Here is a 21,473-nt window from a genome sequence, read left to right as displayed (position 1 = left end):
GTTTGTGTGTGTGTTTGGGATGGGTGCTCAACACAGATGCTCGTGTGGTCCTTGAAAAGATGTTCATTTCTTCCTAAAAACAGTCATTGCAATACAGATTTTCTGGATTTCCCTATATTGCCATATTTGAGGGCAACTTTGATGATGTTTATGTTTGTGGCAGTGAAAATGCCATGTCATTTGCTTGTGAGGCAGCTGCTGAAATCCGGGAAGCACGCCTATTTTATTTTACAATTTTCACTATCAACAAGCTTCTTGAAACATCTTGAATGCCTTTGCCCTGTCCAGTGGTGACCGCATGGCCGCAGAATCAAGGCATCGTCTGTGGACTTCGCTTTCATTAGGCCTAGCTGTAGAATGATCTCATCAATGCTTGATAAAGCTGCTTGGAGTTTGCGGGCAGTTAGCAATTTCTCTCTCCTCTTTATCATAAACAGGAATTGTGTATTGCCGAGCTTAGAATGGCAGGAAATGTTAGGAGAGATTGCCTGTCGGGATTTGTGGCTAATGGGAGAGAGCACTCTTCATTGCTTGGCTTTTCTGACTTCAGACTTTTTTTTATTTAAAAAACTGCCATTGTGCACCAACATATCTCCTTATGTGCTGTCCAATTGTTTTCCACAATTTTTTTTTCATTGTTGGCCTGACAATGAGCTCATATTGGTGGGAGGTTGTTAGTTTTTGAGGCTGATCTTGAAGAATGAATTATAAATTTGGGGTAGGGGGGGAACCTAAGTTCTTCCGGAATAAAAAAGATTGTGTGCTTATTTTTATTTTTATTTTTATTGTGTTGCAAGTGTTCTGTCTGCTGAAAAGCCCTCTTTTCTCATAAATCCCAGCTGTTTCCATTGAGGCTTCATTAGGGAAGTTCCCAGTCAATTAGAAATCTGTTTTTTAAAGTGGGAAGGAGTTGAACGTCCCCTCTATATTTGAAGGACCCCGGTTCAGTTCCTGGCATTTCCAACTTAAAAGATCTCAAAGTTTGGTAAACCCTTGTCAGAATAACACATTAGAACAGGGTTTCCCAAACTTAGGTCTCCAGCTGTTTTTGAACTACAGTTCCCATAATGATGTCCAAAAACAGTTGGATGCCCAAGTTTGGGAAATCCTGAATTAGAGGAACCTTCCCCAAAGGAGCTGAAGGTGTTTGAGAAAGGCTGCACTAGAGAGCTGCTACTAAGCACAGCAAGCCAGTCTAGGTTAGGCAGACCTCCCTTTTTTCTTGAGATAGGACCATTCTTTTACAGCCTTTTAAAATGCAGAATCTCTGACACGTGTGCAGTTTTGGCCAGCCAAGTCTGGCGAAATGAATGAGAAATGCACAACAGAACCAGCCTGCCCTTGCCGGCGTCCCAGTTTCTCTCAGTCACAAAGTTTGGGTTCTCCAAGCTTTATTTTTGTTCTTCCCTTTCATCCCATAATTTTTTTCAAAACGTGCAGTTGGAAGATGGCATGAAAAGGGGGTGGTAGTTTCCTCTCTAAATCCCAAAGAATCATCTGCAGTTGAAGTTTTTAAAGAGCAACTTGAAACTGCGTGCTAAGAAACAAATACAGTGGTACCTCAGGTTAAGTACTTAATTCATTCCAGAGGTCCGTACTTAACCTGAAACTGTTCTTAACCTGAAGCACCACTTTAGCTAATGGGGCCTCCTGCTGCTGCGCCGCCGGAGCACGATTTCTGTTCTTATTGTGAAGCAAAATGCTTAACCTGAAGCACTATTTCTGGGTTAGTGGAGTTTGTAACCTGAAGCGTATGTAACCTGAGGTACCACTGTACATTAAAAGTTCATACAGACAACTGTTCTCACCACCTGGATTTTTATAACCAAGGGTTGTTGAGTCACTGAATTGGAGGGTCACATCCTCCCCTACGAAAACAGCTCCTGGAGCAGCCAAACATGAAACCCAGTTGGAAAGTTACATAGAAGGCCAGCACCTGCAGCCCTGCTGCCTTTAAAGTCCTCTGCCAGCAGCAAAGCATCACCAGCCTATTATGCCAGCCAGCCGTTTAAAGCCTGGGACTTTGCTGCTGACTCTCTGGTCTAACAAGGGCTCAAGTGTTTTGAAGAACACAAGGCACAATCCTTTCGTCACGGTAATTGTCTTGAGATTTCCAGAAACACTGGAAGCGCATGACACTCACTTTTTCCTCAAGGGGAGAGGAACTTTTTTGAGGAAAGCAGATAAAAATATTTCCAATGTTTACTTGACTATTGGTATGTCATTTACTTGCTTTGTAGCCTTTGACTTGAGAAATGAATATATGAAATAAATGTACCTTCAGCTTGTTACATATGTTATAGAAAGAAAATGGGAAAATGAAATCATCTTGGTTTATTCCTTCCCCGAGTATCCCCAAACAAGGCACAAATGAAATAATTATGCCATATTTCTAATACAAGAATTGGAATGGGGCTTTATTGTGAAGTCTGTAAATGATTTTCATTTCAATTCTGACAGTGTTTTACAAAACGGTGGGATTGGAGTGTTGGGACTGCCCCCCAGGCCAGTTTAGGTGGAGAACACGTGTGTTGCATGGATTTCACCCTTGCTAGCATTACTGAGATAATCCAGACTTGCTATTTACCCTCATTGCCCTCCCTGTTGCACCCCCCTCCCCGAGCCTGATCTCCTGCATCTGTTTGTGTTCCAGCTTGAGTGAGAGTTTTTTTATGGTGAAAGGTGCTGCACTATTCCTCCAGCAAGGAAACAGCCCTCAAGGTCCACGAAGTCTTACTCACCTTCACAAACATGCTGGTAAGCATTGTCACAGCAAAATGTTTCTTTCTTGGGCTGTCCTCATGACTTGGGCATGATAACCTAGGAAAAATAAACGTGGGGGGGGGTGCTAACTTAAGGCAGTGGTTTTCTGTAGACTGATATGTTAAAAATGTTTCTCTCTGGGAGCCAGGGAAGGAGTGCTGGGTCCTGTTTAGGGGCAAACAGCCTGTAGGACAGGGCACCACATGGTCGGTCCTGTGTGGCTGGGAGCTGAGACTTGTATTTCTCCAGATGTCAGCAGTTTCACAGATCCCACAGTGTATCTTACTGAGCTTGCACCATCAAATTGTTAAGCTGGGACTTGTATTCTTGGCTACATGCATCCATTTGCCTTCCTCATACACACTATAAGACCTCGTCTGACTCTCGGTGCAAATCTTAGGTCTGAGTTACAAGATTATGGTGTGAGTAATCATGCTTTGGGCCTGCCAAAGGGTCCAGAGACTATTCTGGGTGACGTATCTTGTTTGTTTCACTTGGAAGCAGGGAAACTAGGCCAACCAGCAATTGACCTGAGGCCAAACTATTGGAACAGCTGGGTCATTTAGCCACCTAGAGTGAGCAGCATTTGGCAGCAAGTGAATTGTGGTTAGAGAGTAGACTTTACCTGTTGTAATCACACGCTGAGATACGCTTGTAGAGTAAGAAAATAACAAAAGTTGTTTATTATAGGAAGTAAATAACTTGCAGAGGAAGTTATTTCTATTTCTATTTATTCCTAGTTCTAACCTAACCTGCTATTCTAGAAATGACAAAGGCAATCATGCTTGCTGCTTTTCTCTCAGAGTATAGTTCCAAGGTGACCCCTCAGCTTGAGGTCTGAGAGAGAAGTGTCAGGAGCAGGAGGAAGGTGTAAAGCAGGATGCATCCTATCAGTCTAAAGTTAAACAACAAGGAGGTAAAGAAGTAAGCCAATAGGTTAAAACAGTGGTTTTCGGCCCGTTTGCCGTGGCACCCTGGGGTGCCTTGAAGATGGTCGGGGTGCCGCAGGCAACACTGGTCTCCGTCCCCCTTTCCTTCCCTCTCTCCTCTGATGCCCTCTTGCATCTCTGCCTCCCAAAGGCTTGCACAGCTGTTTGTTGCACCAGCCGTAGCTACAAGCTCCATGGGCAAAAGGTGCCTCGGGCTGGCCAGGGGGTGCTGGTTGTCAGGAGTTGAGGCGGCCTCTGGGGGAGGGCCAGGGAGCCTAGCCAGGCAGTCCGCCAGCTGTTGGGAATGGACAGACAGGTCCCAGGCCCCTGTAGGTCAGTGTAAGGAGGCCCCTCTCTTTGGGGCGGGGGGGGGCAGCTCAGAGACCAGGGGACTCCTAAGGAGGGGAGAGGAGGCTGAGGGAATACTTCACAAGGGAGGGTGTTCCCAAAAGGGTGAGAGGCTGCCAGCTCTGGAGGAAGGGGTTACATAACTGGGCTCCTGAGCCCCACAGGGGTGCCACCGAAACAATGTAGTTGGTAAAGGGAGCTGTGGACTCAAAAAGGTTGGAAACCTCTGGGTTAAAGGTACAGGGATAGTCTGGGAATGTGGAGGTCCCTCACTTTTCCTGTCTTTACTCCATGCAAACCACTCTTCTGCAAGTTGAGTTGTACCCAAATGTCCAACACAAACCAACTCAGTGGTGGAACAGGGCAAGCATCCACCATGGAAAAGGATTCAGGCAGTTGGGCTGGAAAAACGCCCCTTGGAGAGCAGCCGCTTCTCAGAGCAGTTGACGTGGTGTACAGTTGACCAAAGCTAAACACAGCAGTGGTTTGCAGGGCTGGATCTCATATGAACGATGCTATGTTCTGCCATTTCTTAAACTCTCTGAGGCAGACTGGGGAAGTCTAAAGGAATGGGAAACAAAACCAACGTAGTTTTATGCATACCATTCTTGAACCATGTGGACTTGATGTGGAATATCACACAGTTCAAAGCATCAGGCTAATCCATATCTATTGATGGCTTCTCACTTGTGGATCTGCAGGTGATTTGCCCCAACATCTTCAGGTGATGATCAACCTCCTTCGCTGTGAGGACAGGATCAAATTGGTAAGAGGCCTTGCTCATTCCCCAACTCCCATGTGTCTGGACCACAGTCTCTGTACGGTGCTTGAGAGAGAGAGAGAGTGGCAGATCTGCAGGTGGTGCTTAAAATGCAGGATGGTGAAGGAAGCATTTGAAGAAGAGCAGCCCTTGGAATCATTTTACTGGCACAGTAATCCAGTTTGAGCCACAAGCCAGCTCAAAGATGAGTTCAGTTTTTCCCATTGAAATCCAAGGGTGTTGCCTTGTTTGAATTGTGGTTTGAGCATCTGCACTGGCTTCCTACTGTCTCTTGGGCTGCTTCCTAAAAGGCCCCAAGGAGCCTATTTCAGAGCAGGGGTGGGGAAGGTGTAGCCCTCCAGAGCTTGCTGAGCTCCCATCAGCCCCAGGCCAGTGGTTAGGAATGATGGGAGTTGTAGTCCAGCAGCAGTCGGTGGGCCACCACAGGTCTTTCACTGCTCCTTTAGAGAACATTTCCTCACTTCGTTAACAGAGCAGGGCAAAAGTGTCAACCGCTTGGTGGGGTGCAAATCCATTTAAGTCACCCTCCCTTTTCTCTCCTCAGAAACATACTTAGGTAAGCCAATACAGAGCTTGTGAAAATCTGGGACATTGACTTGAAGAGGAACACCTGTAACTTTAATAGAACAGAATATGGGCTCTCAGAGGCTGGTGTGAAGGAAGTGGGCACTGAGAACTGTATTGCTGGTTTTTAGGCTGTGCGTCTGGAAAGTGTCTGGACAGACCGGGTGAGGTACATGGTGGTTGTCTATAGCACCGGACGCCAAGACACGGAGGAGAATATCCTGTTGGGAGTAGACTTTTCAAGCAAGGAGAGGTGAGTGCAGGTTTGAAAAAAAATGCCACCAGCCTGTTGTTTTCTGTGGGGGTCAGCCATCATCCAAAAGAATTGCAGTAGAAGCCACACACGTAAACATAGTCTTATTTTAATGCAAAGGCTTAGGGTGTCAGTGACACTTGAGTTGACAATAAAATATAAAAGATGTTCAGGTGTCATGTGTAGGGGCAAACTCTGGATACCTACTCCCACCCACAGCAAGAACACACACCAGAAATCTGTGGCTGTTTGCTAAGGTGTCCTTCTCTAGAACACCAGCCCGGGATGTTTGTGTGGGAATTGAAAGGCATCTTGAAGATGTTAAACAATTGTGAGAGGCCCGGAGTTTTGGACTTGAACCAGAGCCCCTAGTCTGCCAGCCAGTCACTTTTCTCTGCTTAACCTGCTTCACAAGGGAAAATAAAATGGAGGCATTGTGGCAGGAGAGAGGACCATATATGCCACCCCGACAGAATAAAAATGTAATTAACAAATGCATGAAATCTGGCCGTTGTTTTGTTGAGGTCCACATGTGTTTGAAGCCTGTCAAACATTGTCATTTCTCTTTCTTGGTAGCAAAAGCTGCACCATCGGGATGGTTCTGCGTCTGTGGAGTGACACAAAGATCCATCTAGATGGTGATGGGTAAGAAACAAGAGCATTTTGGCGGCTAGCAAAACGAAGGCGATGTTAGGCAGAGCAGGTCTGCTGGGAAAGGCCACTTCATTAAACTCCAAGTTGTTTGTATAGATATATTTTAGCTACTGTTAAGGGTGTGTCTTTTTGGTACGCGACCAAAGCCTCAACTTCTTATTGAATATTGAAGCTCTGTAGTTAGCAATACAACATTATATAAACTTTATGAGAGCTTTGGTTATAAAGCAGTTTAAGAATGAATAGTATTACTAACAGCAACTTGTGATGCATAGCCCTAAGAGTGCAGATGATTTCTTCTTCATAATAGTAATAACCACAGTGACAATAGCTTGTGATGCATGGCCTCAGGAGCATAGAGTGATTTCTTCTCTCTGTTGGTCTCCTTGCTAGTGGGTTCAGCGTCAGCACTGCAGGAAGGATGCATATCTTCAAGCCCGTTTCAGTTCAAGCAATGTGGTGAGTAACTTTTTTCTTTTTCTTCAGCAGTTGACTCTTCTTATTCCCTTCTAGACAACAAAATGTAGCCTTTCACCTGCACTCCAGAGTGCCCCTGCCTGGCAAACAATCCCTGCCTTCCACCCCCCAGAACAACTCAATCACTGAATTGCTGCAGTTGCTGGAGGGGGAGGGGGAGGGGGATCCTAGAAGGCTAGGCCAACTCTTGACCATAAATTATGAAATAACTTAGCTCCTCTCTCTTTAGAAAAAGCACCAGAGGGAAACTAGATGGTTGAGATGAATAAATTGGAGCCATTCTTCCTTGTCCATCAAATCTGCCAGGCTGCAAACCCACCCTTACATTTTAGGTTTCTAAAGACAGGCTGGGAAATTGAATTTCTGTCCCATGGGAGAGTCTCAACACTCTTGGTGTCTTGCTGAACCAGAGCATGAAGTTGGAATGGTAAATGATTTAGGAAGGCTAATAATGTGAGGAACGGGGACTTCCGGGTTGGTGCCTCCGGTAATGGCGGAATTCCTCTGATCGGGAGGAATTTGCCCCGTGGGAATTTGGGTCTGGCCGCCATGGCGAAGGCGAAGACCTGCAAAAAATCACAGGCGGGAGAAGCCTGTGAACGTGGGATTCGGCGGGCACCTTTTGCGCCTCCCTTACTCGTGGGGAAACCCGGTTTCGGGGGTCCAGAGCGACGTGGGGTGAGTGGCACGGTGCTTCGAATCGTCTGCTTTTTCCATGGAGCGAAGCCACATAGCTGTTGCTGGTGAGCGCTGACTTTTTCCTGTGGGCAATTTGATTCTAAAGTAACTACCCGTGAGTAGAGCTGAAGCAGAAGAATTGGATTTTTAAACGTTTAATTTGGTATCGTTACGGGGAGGTTCAATACAGGAAGTCCGTCTTCCCCTTTTGTAAATAGACTGAAGCAATGAGGCTGCAAGCTGAAGTCTTGGAAAGCCTATGGTAAAAGACTAAATTTCCATCGGTAGAGAACATTAACCCCCCCCCCCTTGGAGGCAGGAGAAGAGGGGGGGAAGTTGTGGACTGAATATGCCTGCAGGAGAGAGTGAAGAGAGTTAAAATACCGCCGCTCTGACCCTGGAAACGGGCTGCTAGCAGGACTGACGTCTTTTGGAATGTTCATTGACAGTGCTTAGAACGTTCATTGACAGCTAGCTAAAGAGAAATACATTGTTTCTACTGTCTCCACCTGCTTTTAAAAAGGAGTAAAAGTAACTGAAAACTGAAACTAACTTTGGATTTCTTTGAACTGTGTTTAAAAGAGGACATTATTGATTAATATAAATAGAAACTGTTTCCCCCTAGTGGAAGCCTCTGAAACTGGTTGCTTTACAAGAGCTGGGCTAGGGGAATTTCCAGCTGCAAGATAAAATACTGTGAGACTCTGGGACTGACCTTGAATCTTTTAAGTGCTATGGCAAATGGAAAGGAAAAAACAGACCAGTCAACTGCAGAAAAAACATTAAGGTCTGGGAGGACTTTGCAGCAACCTAGGAGAGGCTCAACATCAGGCCCCCCTGCTTCTTCTGCGGCTGCCTTTGCACCAGTACACTCAAAACCAAGAGGAATGTCGACAGAAGAGGCTTTAGCGGTGGCATTAAATAAGATAAATGATTCACTGGAGCAGCTTAACATGAAAACAGATGCGACCAATGCAAAAGTGGATGCTGCAACTATTAGTATAAATAATCTGGGACAAAAGGTGAATACCAATACAGAAACCATCCAGAAATTGATTCAGGAATCTACTTTGATACGGCAGACTGCGGAGGAAGCTAGAGAGAAAGCCGTTGCTGCGGAATGTAAAGTAACACAATTGGAGAGAGAGAGAGTCCCAGCCCTACACAGGCAACTTGATGATCATAAGTTGATGCTTGCTATGATTGAACTTAAAGAAAAACAGACGAATTTGAGGATCAGAGCCCTACCTGAATTGGAGAAGGAAAGCTTGATAGACTTCATCACACAGGAATTTGCTGACTTTTGGGACTTGGACTTGGGTCAAGAAGAGATTAGAATTGTGAGGGCCTTCAGACTTGGAAGAGGAGGGAAAAAAGAGAAGAACAGAATAAGAGACTGTTTGATCACCCTTCGAACTAAAGAAGAGAGAGATAGAATATTGGGTTGGCACTATCAGAAGAACCTAGAAGTACAACAGTCAAGAGTGGAAATTTTTAAAGACATCCCGAAATATCTTTTGGATCTTAGGCCTAACTACGGAGATTTGGTTGCCCTGCTGAGAAGGAATAAAATCATCTTTAGGTGGGAGTTCCCCCAAGGTTTATCCTTCAGTTTCAAAGGAAGGAAAATAAAAATAAGATCAGTAGAAGATAAAGTAAAGTTTTTGTATAAATACGAAGAAGATCTGCAGAAGGGACTTGGAAAAGAGCCAAGAGTATCGGATAGAAGATCACCAGATAGAGGACTAGAGCAAAGATAGAAGATCACCAAATAGGGAATATTGGATATTGGATATATCAGCATTATCCTTTGTTTTTTGTTTTTTTTTAAAAGATATTTATTGAGATTTTCAAAAGGGGGGGGGAATCAAAAAAGGGGAAAAAAAGAAAAAAACAGAAATTAAAAAACACTCAACGTTTACAATCCTTATTTTCAATAATCTATTTCCGTGACTTCCCCTCGCCTCCCCTTCTTGTATTCCATTTCCAAATGTTAGTTCAACAAGTTCTTATCCCCAATTTTTAACCTTAATTCATTATTATATTTAATTCATTTTATATATGAAATTTTAACTTATATACATCAATCCTTATACTTAAAACCTTTTTCTAAGGTCGACCCAATTTCCCTTCCACGAATTCCCCATTTTTGTACTAATAGCAAAACAAAAATAAAAAGAGTCATAATAAATTTTTACGCCCTTTGGATTCCCAAACCCCACCCTCCCTTTCCCGGTTTCAATCCCCAAACCAATGTCCATCAGTCCATCTGCTATCAGCCTGGAGACCTCACGTCCGAGGCTCTTAAATCTCTCTCAATTCCTCTCTGCCAGTTTTTTTGGTAGTCCTTTGTATTAAACACCAAATCTCGGAGGTGCTCTGTCCCAATAATGTCCATATTTCTTCCAGCCAGACCTCCATATTCAAAAGTGGAGCTCAGATCTTGTTTCTTATTCCTTTTAAGTCCAAATGTCCCAAAAGCTCCAACTTCCACCTTAATCAAATTTATAATCCATAGGTCTTCAGATCTCCACAAAAGGAGATCTTTCTATTCCTCATTCTTCAATTCAAACCAAATTTTCGTCATCCAGTCCTTATTTTCCTTTGTATCCATCTTGACAGGCCTCTGGCTCTCCTTTGCCATCTGCAGCATTACAGCCCCTCCTTCCTGCTCATCCTGATCAGCATATATCTCTTTCTCCACTTCCTCAAATTTCTCAGATTTCTTTTCTTGTTCAGCTGCCTGGACTTTTTGAATCAAGTCCTTATCCAACTCAGTAAGTTTATTTACCGTTGACTTCAAAGTTGTAACACTTGTAGCCAAAACATCACTTTGCTCTTGCAACTTTCCCAAGAGAAAAAAAGCCTTGTCCGGTTCAGCTTGTATTTTTCCACCTGTAGCCATTCTTGTAATGTCCCTGAACCCCCTCTAGAGGGATTCTGGTTATTTACAGATAGGTAGCCGTGTTGGTCTGCCATAGTCAAAACAAAACAAATTCCTTCCAGTAGCACCTTAAAGACCAACTAAGTCAGTTCTTGGTATGAGCTTTCGTGTGCATGCACACTTCTTCAGATACATCTGAAGAAGTGTGCATGCACACGAAAGCTCATACCAAGAACTGACTTAGTTGGTCTTTAAGGTGCTACTGGAAGGAATTTGTTTTGTTTTGACTCTGGTTATTTAGTATTCCTTCCACTTCCAGCCCAAAAGTCCAGTTAACTTGTTTCAGTTCTTCTTTGTTTTCAACAATTTATAACTATATTGTAACGCATATAACCAGCAAAGACAACAGAAACAAAGTTCTCTATTTTTTTCCAACTTTGACAGCTAGTTTGACAGCTGTCAAAATCTTCTATGTCTCCTCAACAGGCTCCTCTCGCGGATCACTCCCGGGTACCGGGGGGGTGGCACTTCAGCTCGCAAAATTCACTCTTATCCTCCAGCAAGATTACTTATACTATCGAATCGTGCAATTAATAACTTTATGCAATAAAAAGGAGATGTTCTCTCGACCTTAGTTATTTAGTCCTTGCTTCAAATTGTTTACAAGGCGGGGAGACGGACTTCCTCTTTGCGCCTTCCCTGATCGTGCCGAATTCAAACAAAATTTTTTCTTTTATAAATCCGATTTCTGTATTACTCACGGGCTTTTACTTTTGGTCCAAATGTTCAAAGGAAGAAGTCAGCGCTCTCCGACCATGGCATGCGGCTTCACTCAGTAGGAGTAGCAGTCGACTCTCAGCACCACGCCTCTCCCCGTCCCCCGTTCTGAAGCCTTTAAAAAGGCTCCTTCTTGGGTCGGGGAGGGCGCAAATGGTGCCCGCCGAGTCACCAGGTCCACAGCCTTCAGCGCCTGTGGTTTCTGAGGGTCCCCGCGTCGCCGCCGCAGCAGGACCCATCTCCTATTGAGCCGATTCCCTCCGGAGCTCAGAGGGAATCTGCCATTAGACGATGGCGCTAACCTGGAAGTCCTAGACTAAGTGTCATCAGCATTATCCTTTGGATTGGATCTCCCAGTGAACGTGTCACCACCACCACCAACAGAAGAAGAGCAAGCATTGGGTGCAGTTGGAGGAATATCAGCCTAATTACACGATGGCGCTGCAGGTTTCGAGCTGGAATGTGAATGGATTAAATTCCCCAGAAAAAAGGCGGAGAATCTTTCATTTATTGAAAAAAGAACATTTGGACTTGATTTGTTTACAAGAAACACATGTGATAAGGCTACACAGGAAGACATTAATAAAAGATTGGGCCAAGAATTTATCTCATCAGATAAAGTTAAAAAAAGAGGAGTGGTTCTTTATGCAAAGGAGAGCCTGTCACCGAAATTCATATTTAAAGATGACCAAGGAATATTTGTTGCAATTGAAATTCAATCACAAGGAGAGAAATTCCTAATTGTAGGTATTTATGCACCAAATGAAGGAAAATCAGAGTTCTTTAAGAAGCTACATGAGACTCTGATGGATTACATGGACTATAATATGATTTTGATGGGAGATATGAATGGAGTGGTGTCTACAAATATGGACAAGGCACAGAGACAGGTAGTCACCAAAGATGGTAGACTACCAAAAACTTTTTTTGACATGACTGAAAATATGGACTTAGTTGACATTTGGAGAGTGAAGAACCCTCTGGGAAGAGAGGGAACTTTCTTCTCTCAGGCTAAAATGACATGGACAAGAATTGACCAAATATGGGTAACTAGGGGATTGGCTCCGAAGATCAGCAAAGTGGAGATCTGCCCCAAAACTTGTTCTGACCATAATGCTGTGAAGATGGAAATGAAATTGACGCCAACTGGTTCCTTTAGATGGAGGATGAACGATACTTTGTTTAGGAATGAAGAGGTGACTAAGAAGGCCCAAAAAACTCTAAGAGACTATTTTGAGATAAATATGAATACTACAGTGGAAAAAAGAGTAATTTGGGACGCAAGCAAAGCGGTTATGAGAGGATTCCTAATACAACAGAATGCAATTAAGAAGAGAACCCAGAATGAAAAAAGGATAGAATCCTGGGGAAAATAAAGGAAGGAGAGAAGAAACAGAGCAAAACCAAAGTCACAGGAGATTCTGAAAGAAATAAAGTTATATCAAGTACAATATACGAAGCTGATTAATCAGGAAATAGAATGGAAGATTAAACAGATGAGGCAAAAGTCATTTGAATCAGCAAATAAGTGTGGAAAATTGTTGGCCTGGCAAATGAAAAAAAGACAAAAACTCAATACTATTACGAATTTGGAAGTGGAAGGAAAGAATATACAGAACCCAGTGGAGATCAGGAAGTGTTTTCAGAGGTATTTTAAACAACTTTATATATATATTTTTAAAAAATAATATTTATTACTTTTAAAACTTACAAAAAAGAAGAAAGAAGACAAAAGAAAAAAAGAACAAAAAAGAGAAAAAACAATACAATACAATATATAAACTATACAAAACACAACCTTAACACATTAAACTAAACACAATAAACTAAACAAAACAATACAAAAACAATTTAAAAGCATACGTCATACCTTTTCCATATTCTATCTTTCATTCCCTTGTTTCATCGACCTCCTCTCACCTCCCTTTTTGTATTCCACTTCTATTAGTTGTCTCAGCAATTCCTTTCCCTCTTTCTCTATTTTCTGTCATATAAACGTCTTAACATATTTTTAATCTTATTTAAGCATTTAAATGTTTCCACTAAGGCCATATTTAAACATTTCCACTAAGGCCATAAAATTTCATTCCAACATTTTTCTATCACTCATTAATTTTACAATATTTCTATATATAAACTTTAAATTTTCCAATCTTCTTCCATCATCTCCTCTCCCCGGTCTCGGACTCTGCCAGTCACTTCCGTCAACTCCATACAGTCCATCAACCTGGAGATCTTATGTCCGAGGCTCTTAACTCTTTTCCACGTCCCTTCTGCAGGTCTTCTTCATATTCTTTGATGCTAAAGAGCAGATCTCGGGGAAACTCCGACCTAACGATGCTTTTATTCCTTCTCGACAGGTCAGCCAAATTTCAATAGTTAAAGCTAAGATCCATAAAGTATTTCAGGGCATGTTTCAAGATTCCTCCAAATCCAAAGGCCCCCAGAACTCCAATCTTCTCCTGACCCAAGTCCATGTCCCAAAAGTCAGTTAATCCCTGCATAGAGGGATCTTTCCAACTTTCCTTTTCCAGTCCAGGCCGGGCTCCGATCCTCAAAATCTGACTTTTTCTAGTTTCAATCATAAAAGGCCTCAACTTCTACTCCTCAGTTTGCCTCTGTAAGGCTGAGGCTCCCACTTGTATTACTTTAGGTTCGACAACAACAACTTTCTCCTTCTCCTTTTCCACAATTTGTCCTGCTAAAGTAAATTCCTGTACCAAATCCTGAATAATTTCTGTATTGGTGCTCACTTTTTGTCCCAAATTAATCACTTTTTGTCCCAAGTTATCAATTTTAGTAGTCAAAACATCTATCTTCTTGTGAAGTTGTTCCAACGAGTAGCTTATCTTACATAATGCAGTCACTAAGGCTTCTCCTGTCGACATTCTTAAATGGCCCAAGGTCAATCCCTGATTCTCACAGTTCTTATCATGCAGCTGGAGATTCCCCAGCTCCACTCTTGTAACAGTTTGTTGAATTACAAAATAACGAATCAGGAGGTGGAAGGGGCCATCCAGAACATGCAATTAGGTAAATCTCCAGGACCAGATGGTTTGACTTCAAGATATTACAGATCTCTGAAAGAATGGTTAATAAAACCATTGAAGGAAGTCTGCAATGAAATATTGGAAGGGAGAAAGGCACCAGAGTCGTGGAAGGAAGCTTACATTACACTTATACCGAAAACAGAGACTGAAAAGACACAGCTCAAGAATTACTGCCCCATATCGCTGCTTAATGTGGACTACAAAATTTTTGCAGATATTTTGGCTAAAAGATTAAAAAAGGTGTTAGTAGAAGAAATTCATAAAGACCAAGTGGGCTTTCTTCTGGGCAGACACTTGTCTGACAACACGAGAAATATAATTAATATTCTAGAAAAACTACAAGTGAATATCAATACTAAGGCAGTCTTGATATTTGTGGATGCAGAGAAAGACTTTGACAACATCTCTTGGAGTTTTATGAAGAAGAATCTACAGGGGATGGGGGTAGGTCAAGGTTTTGAAAATGGTATAGGTGCAATTTACTCAGAACAAAAGGCAAAATTAATTGTGAACAATGTAGTGACAGAAGAGTTTAAGATTGAGAAAGGGACACGACAAGGTTGCCCAATTTCTCCATTGCTCTTTATATCGGTCCTTGAGGTTTTGTTAAATATGATTAGAAAAGACCAAGAGGTTAAAGGTATACAAGTGGGAGCTAAACAGTACAAACTGAAAGCATTTGCTGATGACTTAGTATTGACTTTACAGGAGCCAGAATCTAGTACTAAAAGGGTATTGGAACTGATTCAAGAATTTGGACAGGTAGCAGGTTTTAAGTTGAACAAGATGAAAACTAAGGTTTTAGAGAAAAATTTATCTGTGAATGAGAGAGAGAAGCTTCTGGAGGAGACAGGATTAACATTGGTTAAGAAAGTGAAATATTTAGGGGTTAATATGACTGCCAAAAATGTGAATTTATTTAAGGATAATTATGAAAAATGTTGGATTGAAGTGAAAAAGGATTTAGAAATATGGACAAATTTGAAGTTATCATTGTTAGGCCGAATTGCTGTGATAAACATGAATGTATTGCCAAGGATGTTGTTTTTGTTTCAAACATTGCAAATTTTGGATAAGATGGATTGTTTCAAGAAGTGGCAGAAAGATATTTCCAGATTTGTTTGGCAGGGCAAGAAGCCTCGAATAAAATTTAAGATATTAACTGATGCTAAAGAAAGAGGTGGATTTGCCCTGCCAGACCTTAAACTGTATTATGAATCAGCTGCTTTTTGCTGGCTGAGAGAATGGCTGCTTCTTGAAAACACTGACGTGTTGGATCTAGAAGGTTTCAATAATGCTTTTGGCTGGCATGCTTATTTGTGGTATGATAAGGTAAAAGCACACAAAGCTTTTAAAAATCATATTGTTAGAAAAGCATTATTTAATGTTTGGATAAGATATAAGGATTTGTTAGAAAAGAAAACCCCAAGATGGTTGTCACCAATGGAAGCGAAGGCACAGAAAAAACTCAATATGGAGGCCAAATGGCCGAAATATTGGGAAATTTTGGAACAAGATGGAGACAGAATAAAATTGCAGAGTTTTGAAAAATTAAAAAACAAAGTGTGAGATTGGCTCCATTATTATCAAATAATGGAGGCATACAATTTGGACAAAAAAGTTGGTTTCCAGGTGGAAAAATCAAAATTGGAAACAGAATTGTTAGATTCAAAAATCAAGAATTTGTCAAGAATGTATAACTTGCTGTTGAAATGGAACACTCAGGATGAAATTGTCAGGGAAGAGTTAGAAATTTCCAGTTTCTCAGAGGGAGAAAGCATTCCCCCGGGGGGGGGGGGAGCAGTGAATCTAATAGAAGAGAACAGGAGGAACAACAGGGAGGGACGGGCTGTTCCCAGGAAAGGCAAGGGTTCAGTTCTAGCTCAGATTGGGAGGAGGGGAGATACAGGCCAGCTCTAGCCAGGAGGGAAGGAAAAAGAGGGGGAAAGCGAAGGGAAGGGCGCCTTCGCCGTTTTGAGGGTGGCTGGTCACGGAGAAGCAGAGCTCCAAAGGTAGCTGAAAGAAGTGACTCTGAGGAAGAATATTTAAGAACCGTTTATAAGATTGTTTTGTTAATACGCATTAAAAAGTTTTATAAAAGAACAAGAAGCGTTTGTGTGGTGATCTGAAGAGGACAACGACCAGGCCTGACAGAATACCTTCTGCTCTGCGCCTCTTCACTATAAGTAAGAAGGAGAAGCCAAAATGGAGGGAGCTGTGGCGCCAGTTGGGCAAGGAGAAACCCCAGCGCTCCAGCTAACATTACAGGACTTATGGCAACAGAACTTAGAGTTGAAAAGTCAAGTCGACATACTATCAGCAGCACTGGGAGAACATAGAACCATGCTGCAAGCGACGTGGGGAGATAGAGGGAGTAAAACATTTACTGTACGTCCACGTAGCTTCAAGGGAGAAACCTCTGAATACATGGCTTTCAAGACAGAAATTTCTTACATAATTGAGATAAAGGATAAAGAATTTCAATCTGAGCAAGAGAAGGTTGCTTATGTGATTAATTTATTGGAAGGGAAGGCTAAGGACTGTGTTATACCCCTAATATCTCGGAGGGATGCCGCCCTAGGAAATCTACAAATTTTTCTTCAGTATCTAGGCACGATTTTCTTAGACCCTGCGCATGAAATAACCACAGCTAGGCAGCTGTTGAGAATGAGACAAGGAAAAGACACTGTGGGAGTTTACTGGTCCAACTTTAGTTTGCTGGTGCAGAAATTAAAATGGGATCTGAATTCCCCAACAGTTGCAGCCCTTTTTAGGGAAGGACTGAATAATGAGATTTTAGACCAATTGGCCCAAATGCCAGAACCTAGTTCCTTGGACTCTCTGGTCCGAACGTGCCTGCAATTGAGCCTACGCGTGGAACGCAGGGCTAGTGAAAAGAAGGAACAATGGCGACCACAGTGGCGGAAAAACAATATTATTGAAAGTACAGAAAGCAGAGCGGGCAACGTGCCAGGACGAGAGCGGCCAGAGCCCATGGAATTAGGAGCAGCCAGACCCCTCCCAGTTACTACCTCTTCCATGGTAAGAGGAAATGCAGGGAGAGGAAGACATGAGACGTTGCTTTGTCTGTGGAAAACCAGGGCATCTGGCACGACAATGTTGCAATCGTAAAGGATTGTCTCTATCTGGAGCAGACATGGGAGAAGACAATTGCCTGAAGGAACTGCATCAGGGAAACGAAGGTCCCCGGCTGGAAATGGGAGCTTGCAGCCGGGTGGAGGAGTAATAGAAAGCTCTCACGCGGAACCACCTATTCCAGGACTAACGGTGAAGGTGCAACTACAACTACCCAATGGACACAGGGTCCAGGTAGAGGCGCTGTTAGACTCAGGAGCGTCAGCAGATTTCATAAACCAGAAATTGGTACAGGAACACAAAATCTCCCCTTCATGATCAAGGTGTCTCCCCTGCCAGGTAAGTATGTGCCAAAATTCCAACCACACAGGAAACTGCAAAGATGTTTTTAGATAATATTTTTAGGTTGCATGGTATGCCATCACAAATCATTTCAGATAGAGGGGCCCAATTTACATCACAATTTTGGAGGAGGTTAATGCAGTTACTCGATGTGGAGCTAAGCCTCACGTCGGCGAGACACCCGCAAACCAATGGGGAAGCTGAAAGAACGAATGCAACACTACAACAATATCTGAGGTGTTATGCTGGTTATCAGCAGAGAGGGTGGTTAGAGAAATTGAGTCTAGCAGTTTGCGTATAAAAATGCAATGCATGTGTCTATGGGCAGAGCCCCATTTGTGGCAAACTATGACTTGCACCCAAGAGCATTCCCAGGTCAAGAGGAGCAGTTAGCAGTACCAGCAGCAGAACAAATGATAGAGGAGTTGAGGTGCATTCATGAGATACTGAAAGAGGATTTGGAAGAAGCTAAAGAGGCTTACAAGAGAGCTGCAGACAGGCACCGGCGAGTTGGGGAAGAAATCCAAGTAGGGAGCTGGGTATGGCTGTCTAGCAAGGGACTACCAATACGAGGGAGGTGTAAAAAGCTAGAACCAAGGAGATTGGGACCTTTCCAAGTAAAGGCTCAGATTAACCCAGTCGCTTTCACGCTTCATTTGCCTGAAAATATGAGAATACACCCTGTATTTCATAGATCTTTATTGTCAGTGTTTGTACCAGCGCATAAGTATCAAATTTCAAGAGAACCACCTCCTTTTCCCACCATGATGGGGAAAGAGGAGACCGAAGTGGAAGAGATATTAGACTCGAGAATAAGTAGGAGGAAATTACAGTATTTGGTTGCATGGAAAGGGTTAGATGAGTCTGAGAACTCATGGGAACCAGCAGAAAAAATTAACGTTCCAGAATTGCAGAGAGAATTTCATAGAAAATATCCCCACAAGCCAAAACCCCATAACTGACATCTTCAAGAAATTTTTGAAGAGACAGATAGCGAGGAAGAAGAGTTCATAGGGTTCGGTCCTTCAGAAACAGAGGAGAGCAAGGAGGAGGAAGGGGGACTTAGGGGAGGGGGTGATGTCAGGGAAGAGTTAGAAGTTTCCAGTTTCTCAGAGGGAGAAAGCATTCCCCAAGGGGGGAAGGAGAGCAGTGAATCTAATAGAAGGGAGCAAGAGGAACAACAGGGAGGGACGGGCTGTTCCCAGGAAAGGCAAGGGTTCAGTTCTAGCTCAGATTGGGAGGAGGGGAGATACAGGCCAGCTCTAGCCAGGAGGGTAGGAAAAAGAGGGGGGAAAGCGAAGGGAAGGGCGCCTTCGCCATTTTGAGAGTGGCTGGTCACGGAGAAGCAGAGCTCAGAAGGGATCTGAAAGAAGTGACTCTGAGGAAGAATAGTTAAGAAGCGTTTATAAGATTGTTTTGTTAATACGCAATAACAAGTTTTATAAAAGAACAAGAAGCGTTTGTGTGGTGATCTGAAGAGGACAACGACCAGCCCTGACAGAAATGGTGAAATCTGCTATGATTAAATGGGCACAAGATGTTGGACATAACATAATGATGGCTGACTGGGAACAGTTATGGACCACAGGTATGAAGTTCACGGCATGTAATGCCCTAAGAGAAAACTTAATGAAAATGATTTACAGGTGGTACATCACACCAGTCAAGCTTGCAAAAATTTACCATTTGCCCGATAATAAGTGTTGGAAATGTAACGAGATTGAAGGTACATTTTTTCACCTTTGGTGGACATGCCCAAGGATTAAGACCTTCTGGGAGATGATTTATAACGAAATGAAAAAGGTATTTAAATATACCTTTCTGAAGAAACCAGAGGCCTTTCTCCTGGGCATGGTCGGCCAATTGGTGCCAAAGAAGGATAGAACATTTTTTATGTATGCAACAACAGCAGCAAGAATACTCATCGCAAAGTATTGGAAGACACAAGATTTACCCACCCAGGAAGAATGGCAGATGAAGGTGATGGACTATATGGAACTGGCGGAAATGACTGGCAGAATCCGAGACCAGGAAGAAGAGTCGGTGGAGGAAGATTGAAAAAATTTTAAAGATTATTTACGGAAATACTGCAAAATTAATGAATGTTAGAAAAATGTTGGAATGAAGTTATATGGCTTTGGTAGAAATGTTATAAGGAATTAAGTATAAATAGATTAATAGAGTATTAAAGGAAAAAATAAGGTTAGAATGTGCTAAGATAATTATAGGATAGAAAACAGAGGAAGATGGAAAGGAATTGCTGAAACAATTAACAGAAGTGGAATACAAAAAGGGAGGTGTGAGGAGGTCACGGAAATAAGTGAATGAAAGATAAGATACTGAAATTATGTGATGTGTTTTAAACAGTTTTTATTTGTTTGGTTAGTTTAATGTGTTAGTGTTATGTAGTGTTTTTGTTTTGTATTGTATTGTTCTTTTTTGTAGTGTTTAAATTGTTGGAAAAGTAATAAATATTATTTTTAAAAAAAAATAATAATGTGAGGAACGGGAGTACCCAGCATGAAGAAAAAGGTGTATAAATTGTGCAGAAGCTTTGCAGTTGTAGAACACCAAGAAATGAAATCCATCCTTAAAACCTTTTCATAGAACTTCGCAGCTTCACCTTTCCCTAGAACCCTCTCCTTCACTCAGTCTTTTACAAAGCCTTAGTAGGTTACAACCTAGGGCAGAGGAGGGATCTTAAGTTATACCAACCCTAATGATGAAGAACATAGGAAGCACACTTTCTCAGGTCTGCATAGCCCAGCATTGCCTCTTCTGGCTGGCAGTGGCTCTCCTGGGTCTCAGGCAAAGAAGAGTCTTCCACAGCCCTTCTTGGAAAGTCCAGAGATTGAACCCAGCACCTTCTGCATGCAAGGTGCACCTTTCTAGCTTCTGTGCCTCCCCGATCTCTTCTTTTCACCTCTGCTCAGGCATGTGTCCCTTGCTGCTTGCTAATGTATAGGCTGTGATCTATGATGACTTGAGAACAGTTTTCACACTTTCAGGTTATTGAGTGATAACTGCAGCTGTCCTGTGAAGGACTTGCTGTTTGACCCCACATGTTAATATCCTACACCCAGTCAAGTGTTTTGCCTGAGGCCAAGTGGAACAGAGCCATCTTTAGCCATCTGTTATCTTGTCACCTAACAAGTTTCCACGGTGCTCACAGGGGACTTTTGCACATTGGCTTACTTTCTGTTTTGCTTCCAGTACAGCTCAGCATGCCCTGTGCCTGTATTGCTCACATGCAAAAAGAGTGCCCAGAGGAGGCCTGGAGAGGGCACCCTCCCCCTTAGAATATTAAGGGCTGGCGCAGGCATGGGCCCAGCCACCAGTGGATTATGTTCTTGCCCTGCACTTAATCGCTTTTGCATGTTACCAAGGCCCAGTTTATAGACACAAACTATGTGGTGGTCCTGCTTGAAATGCAGGGATGTGGAAACCGCTCTTTGTGGTGAAAGACTGGTGGGAAGGGCCTCCTGAAATTTCAACCACACCAGTGCAAACAGCAGGGGTTGGGGCCAGGCATTGCAGCCATGTGGATGGTGTTTCTGGGAAGCATCCTTCCTGCCACCTGATGAAGGCACATGAAGCAGTAGTTCTTGCACAGGGATCCCCACGAATGCCTCCTTGGATTCCATGGTGCTACAGAGGAGAGAACTGTAATCAACAAATAACTCACTGTTCCTGCTACTTGGCCTCTGTCGTCCTGTGCCGGTGACAGGGATGGCACAACTCCTGTACCTTTATGGGAGGGGAGAAATTTCAAATGTGAAACTTCTTCCATAATTCCATCCCACTTCTGGGGAAGCATCACCTAATACTCTGCTTCAGGTGCCTTAAACTGTTCAGCTTGCATCTTAATTCAGTAAAA

At 42.8% G+C, this 21,473-nt stretch overlaps 1 protein-coding gene across 4 annotated transcripts in view; it reads left to right on the top strand.

The window, feature by feature from the left end:
- The window catches only part of SSH1 (slingshot protein phosphatase 1), a 61,167-nt gene that overhangs the window by 19,189 nt on the left and 20,505 nt on the right, over nucleotides 1–21,473 (top strand). For 3 of the 4 annotated variants that reach the window (XM_081836504.1, XM_081836506.1, XM_081836505.1), the window contains 5 exons: nucleotides 2,654–2,757; nucleotides 4,742–4,806; nucleotides 5,517–5,638; nucleotides 6,215–6,283; nucleotides 6,686–6,751. In XM_081836504.1, the coding sequence (XP_081692630.1) occupies nucleotides 2,654–2,757; nucleotides 4,742–4,806; nucleotides 5,517–5,638; nucleotides 6,215–6,283; nucleotides 6,686–6,751 (426 nt within the window). Of the gene's footprint in view, nucleotides 1–2,653; nucleotides 2,758–3,572; nucleotides 3,680–4,741; nucleotides 4,807–5,516; nucleotides 5,639–6,214; nucleotides 6,284–6,685; nucleotides 6,752–21,473 lie in introns of those variants that run through there. The other variant, XM_081836507.1, reaches the window with a different exon arrangement.

The sequence above is a fragment of the Podarcis erhardii genome, assembly GCF_964252035.2.
Source record: "Podarcis erhardii genome assembly, chromosome: 13".
NCBI classification, from domain to species: domain Eukaryota; kingdom Metazoa; phylum Chordata; class Lepidosauria; order Squamata; family Lacertidae; genus Podarcis; species Podarcis erhardii.
This window is presented reverse-complemented; position numbering and strand designations above follow the sequence as displayed.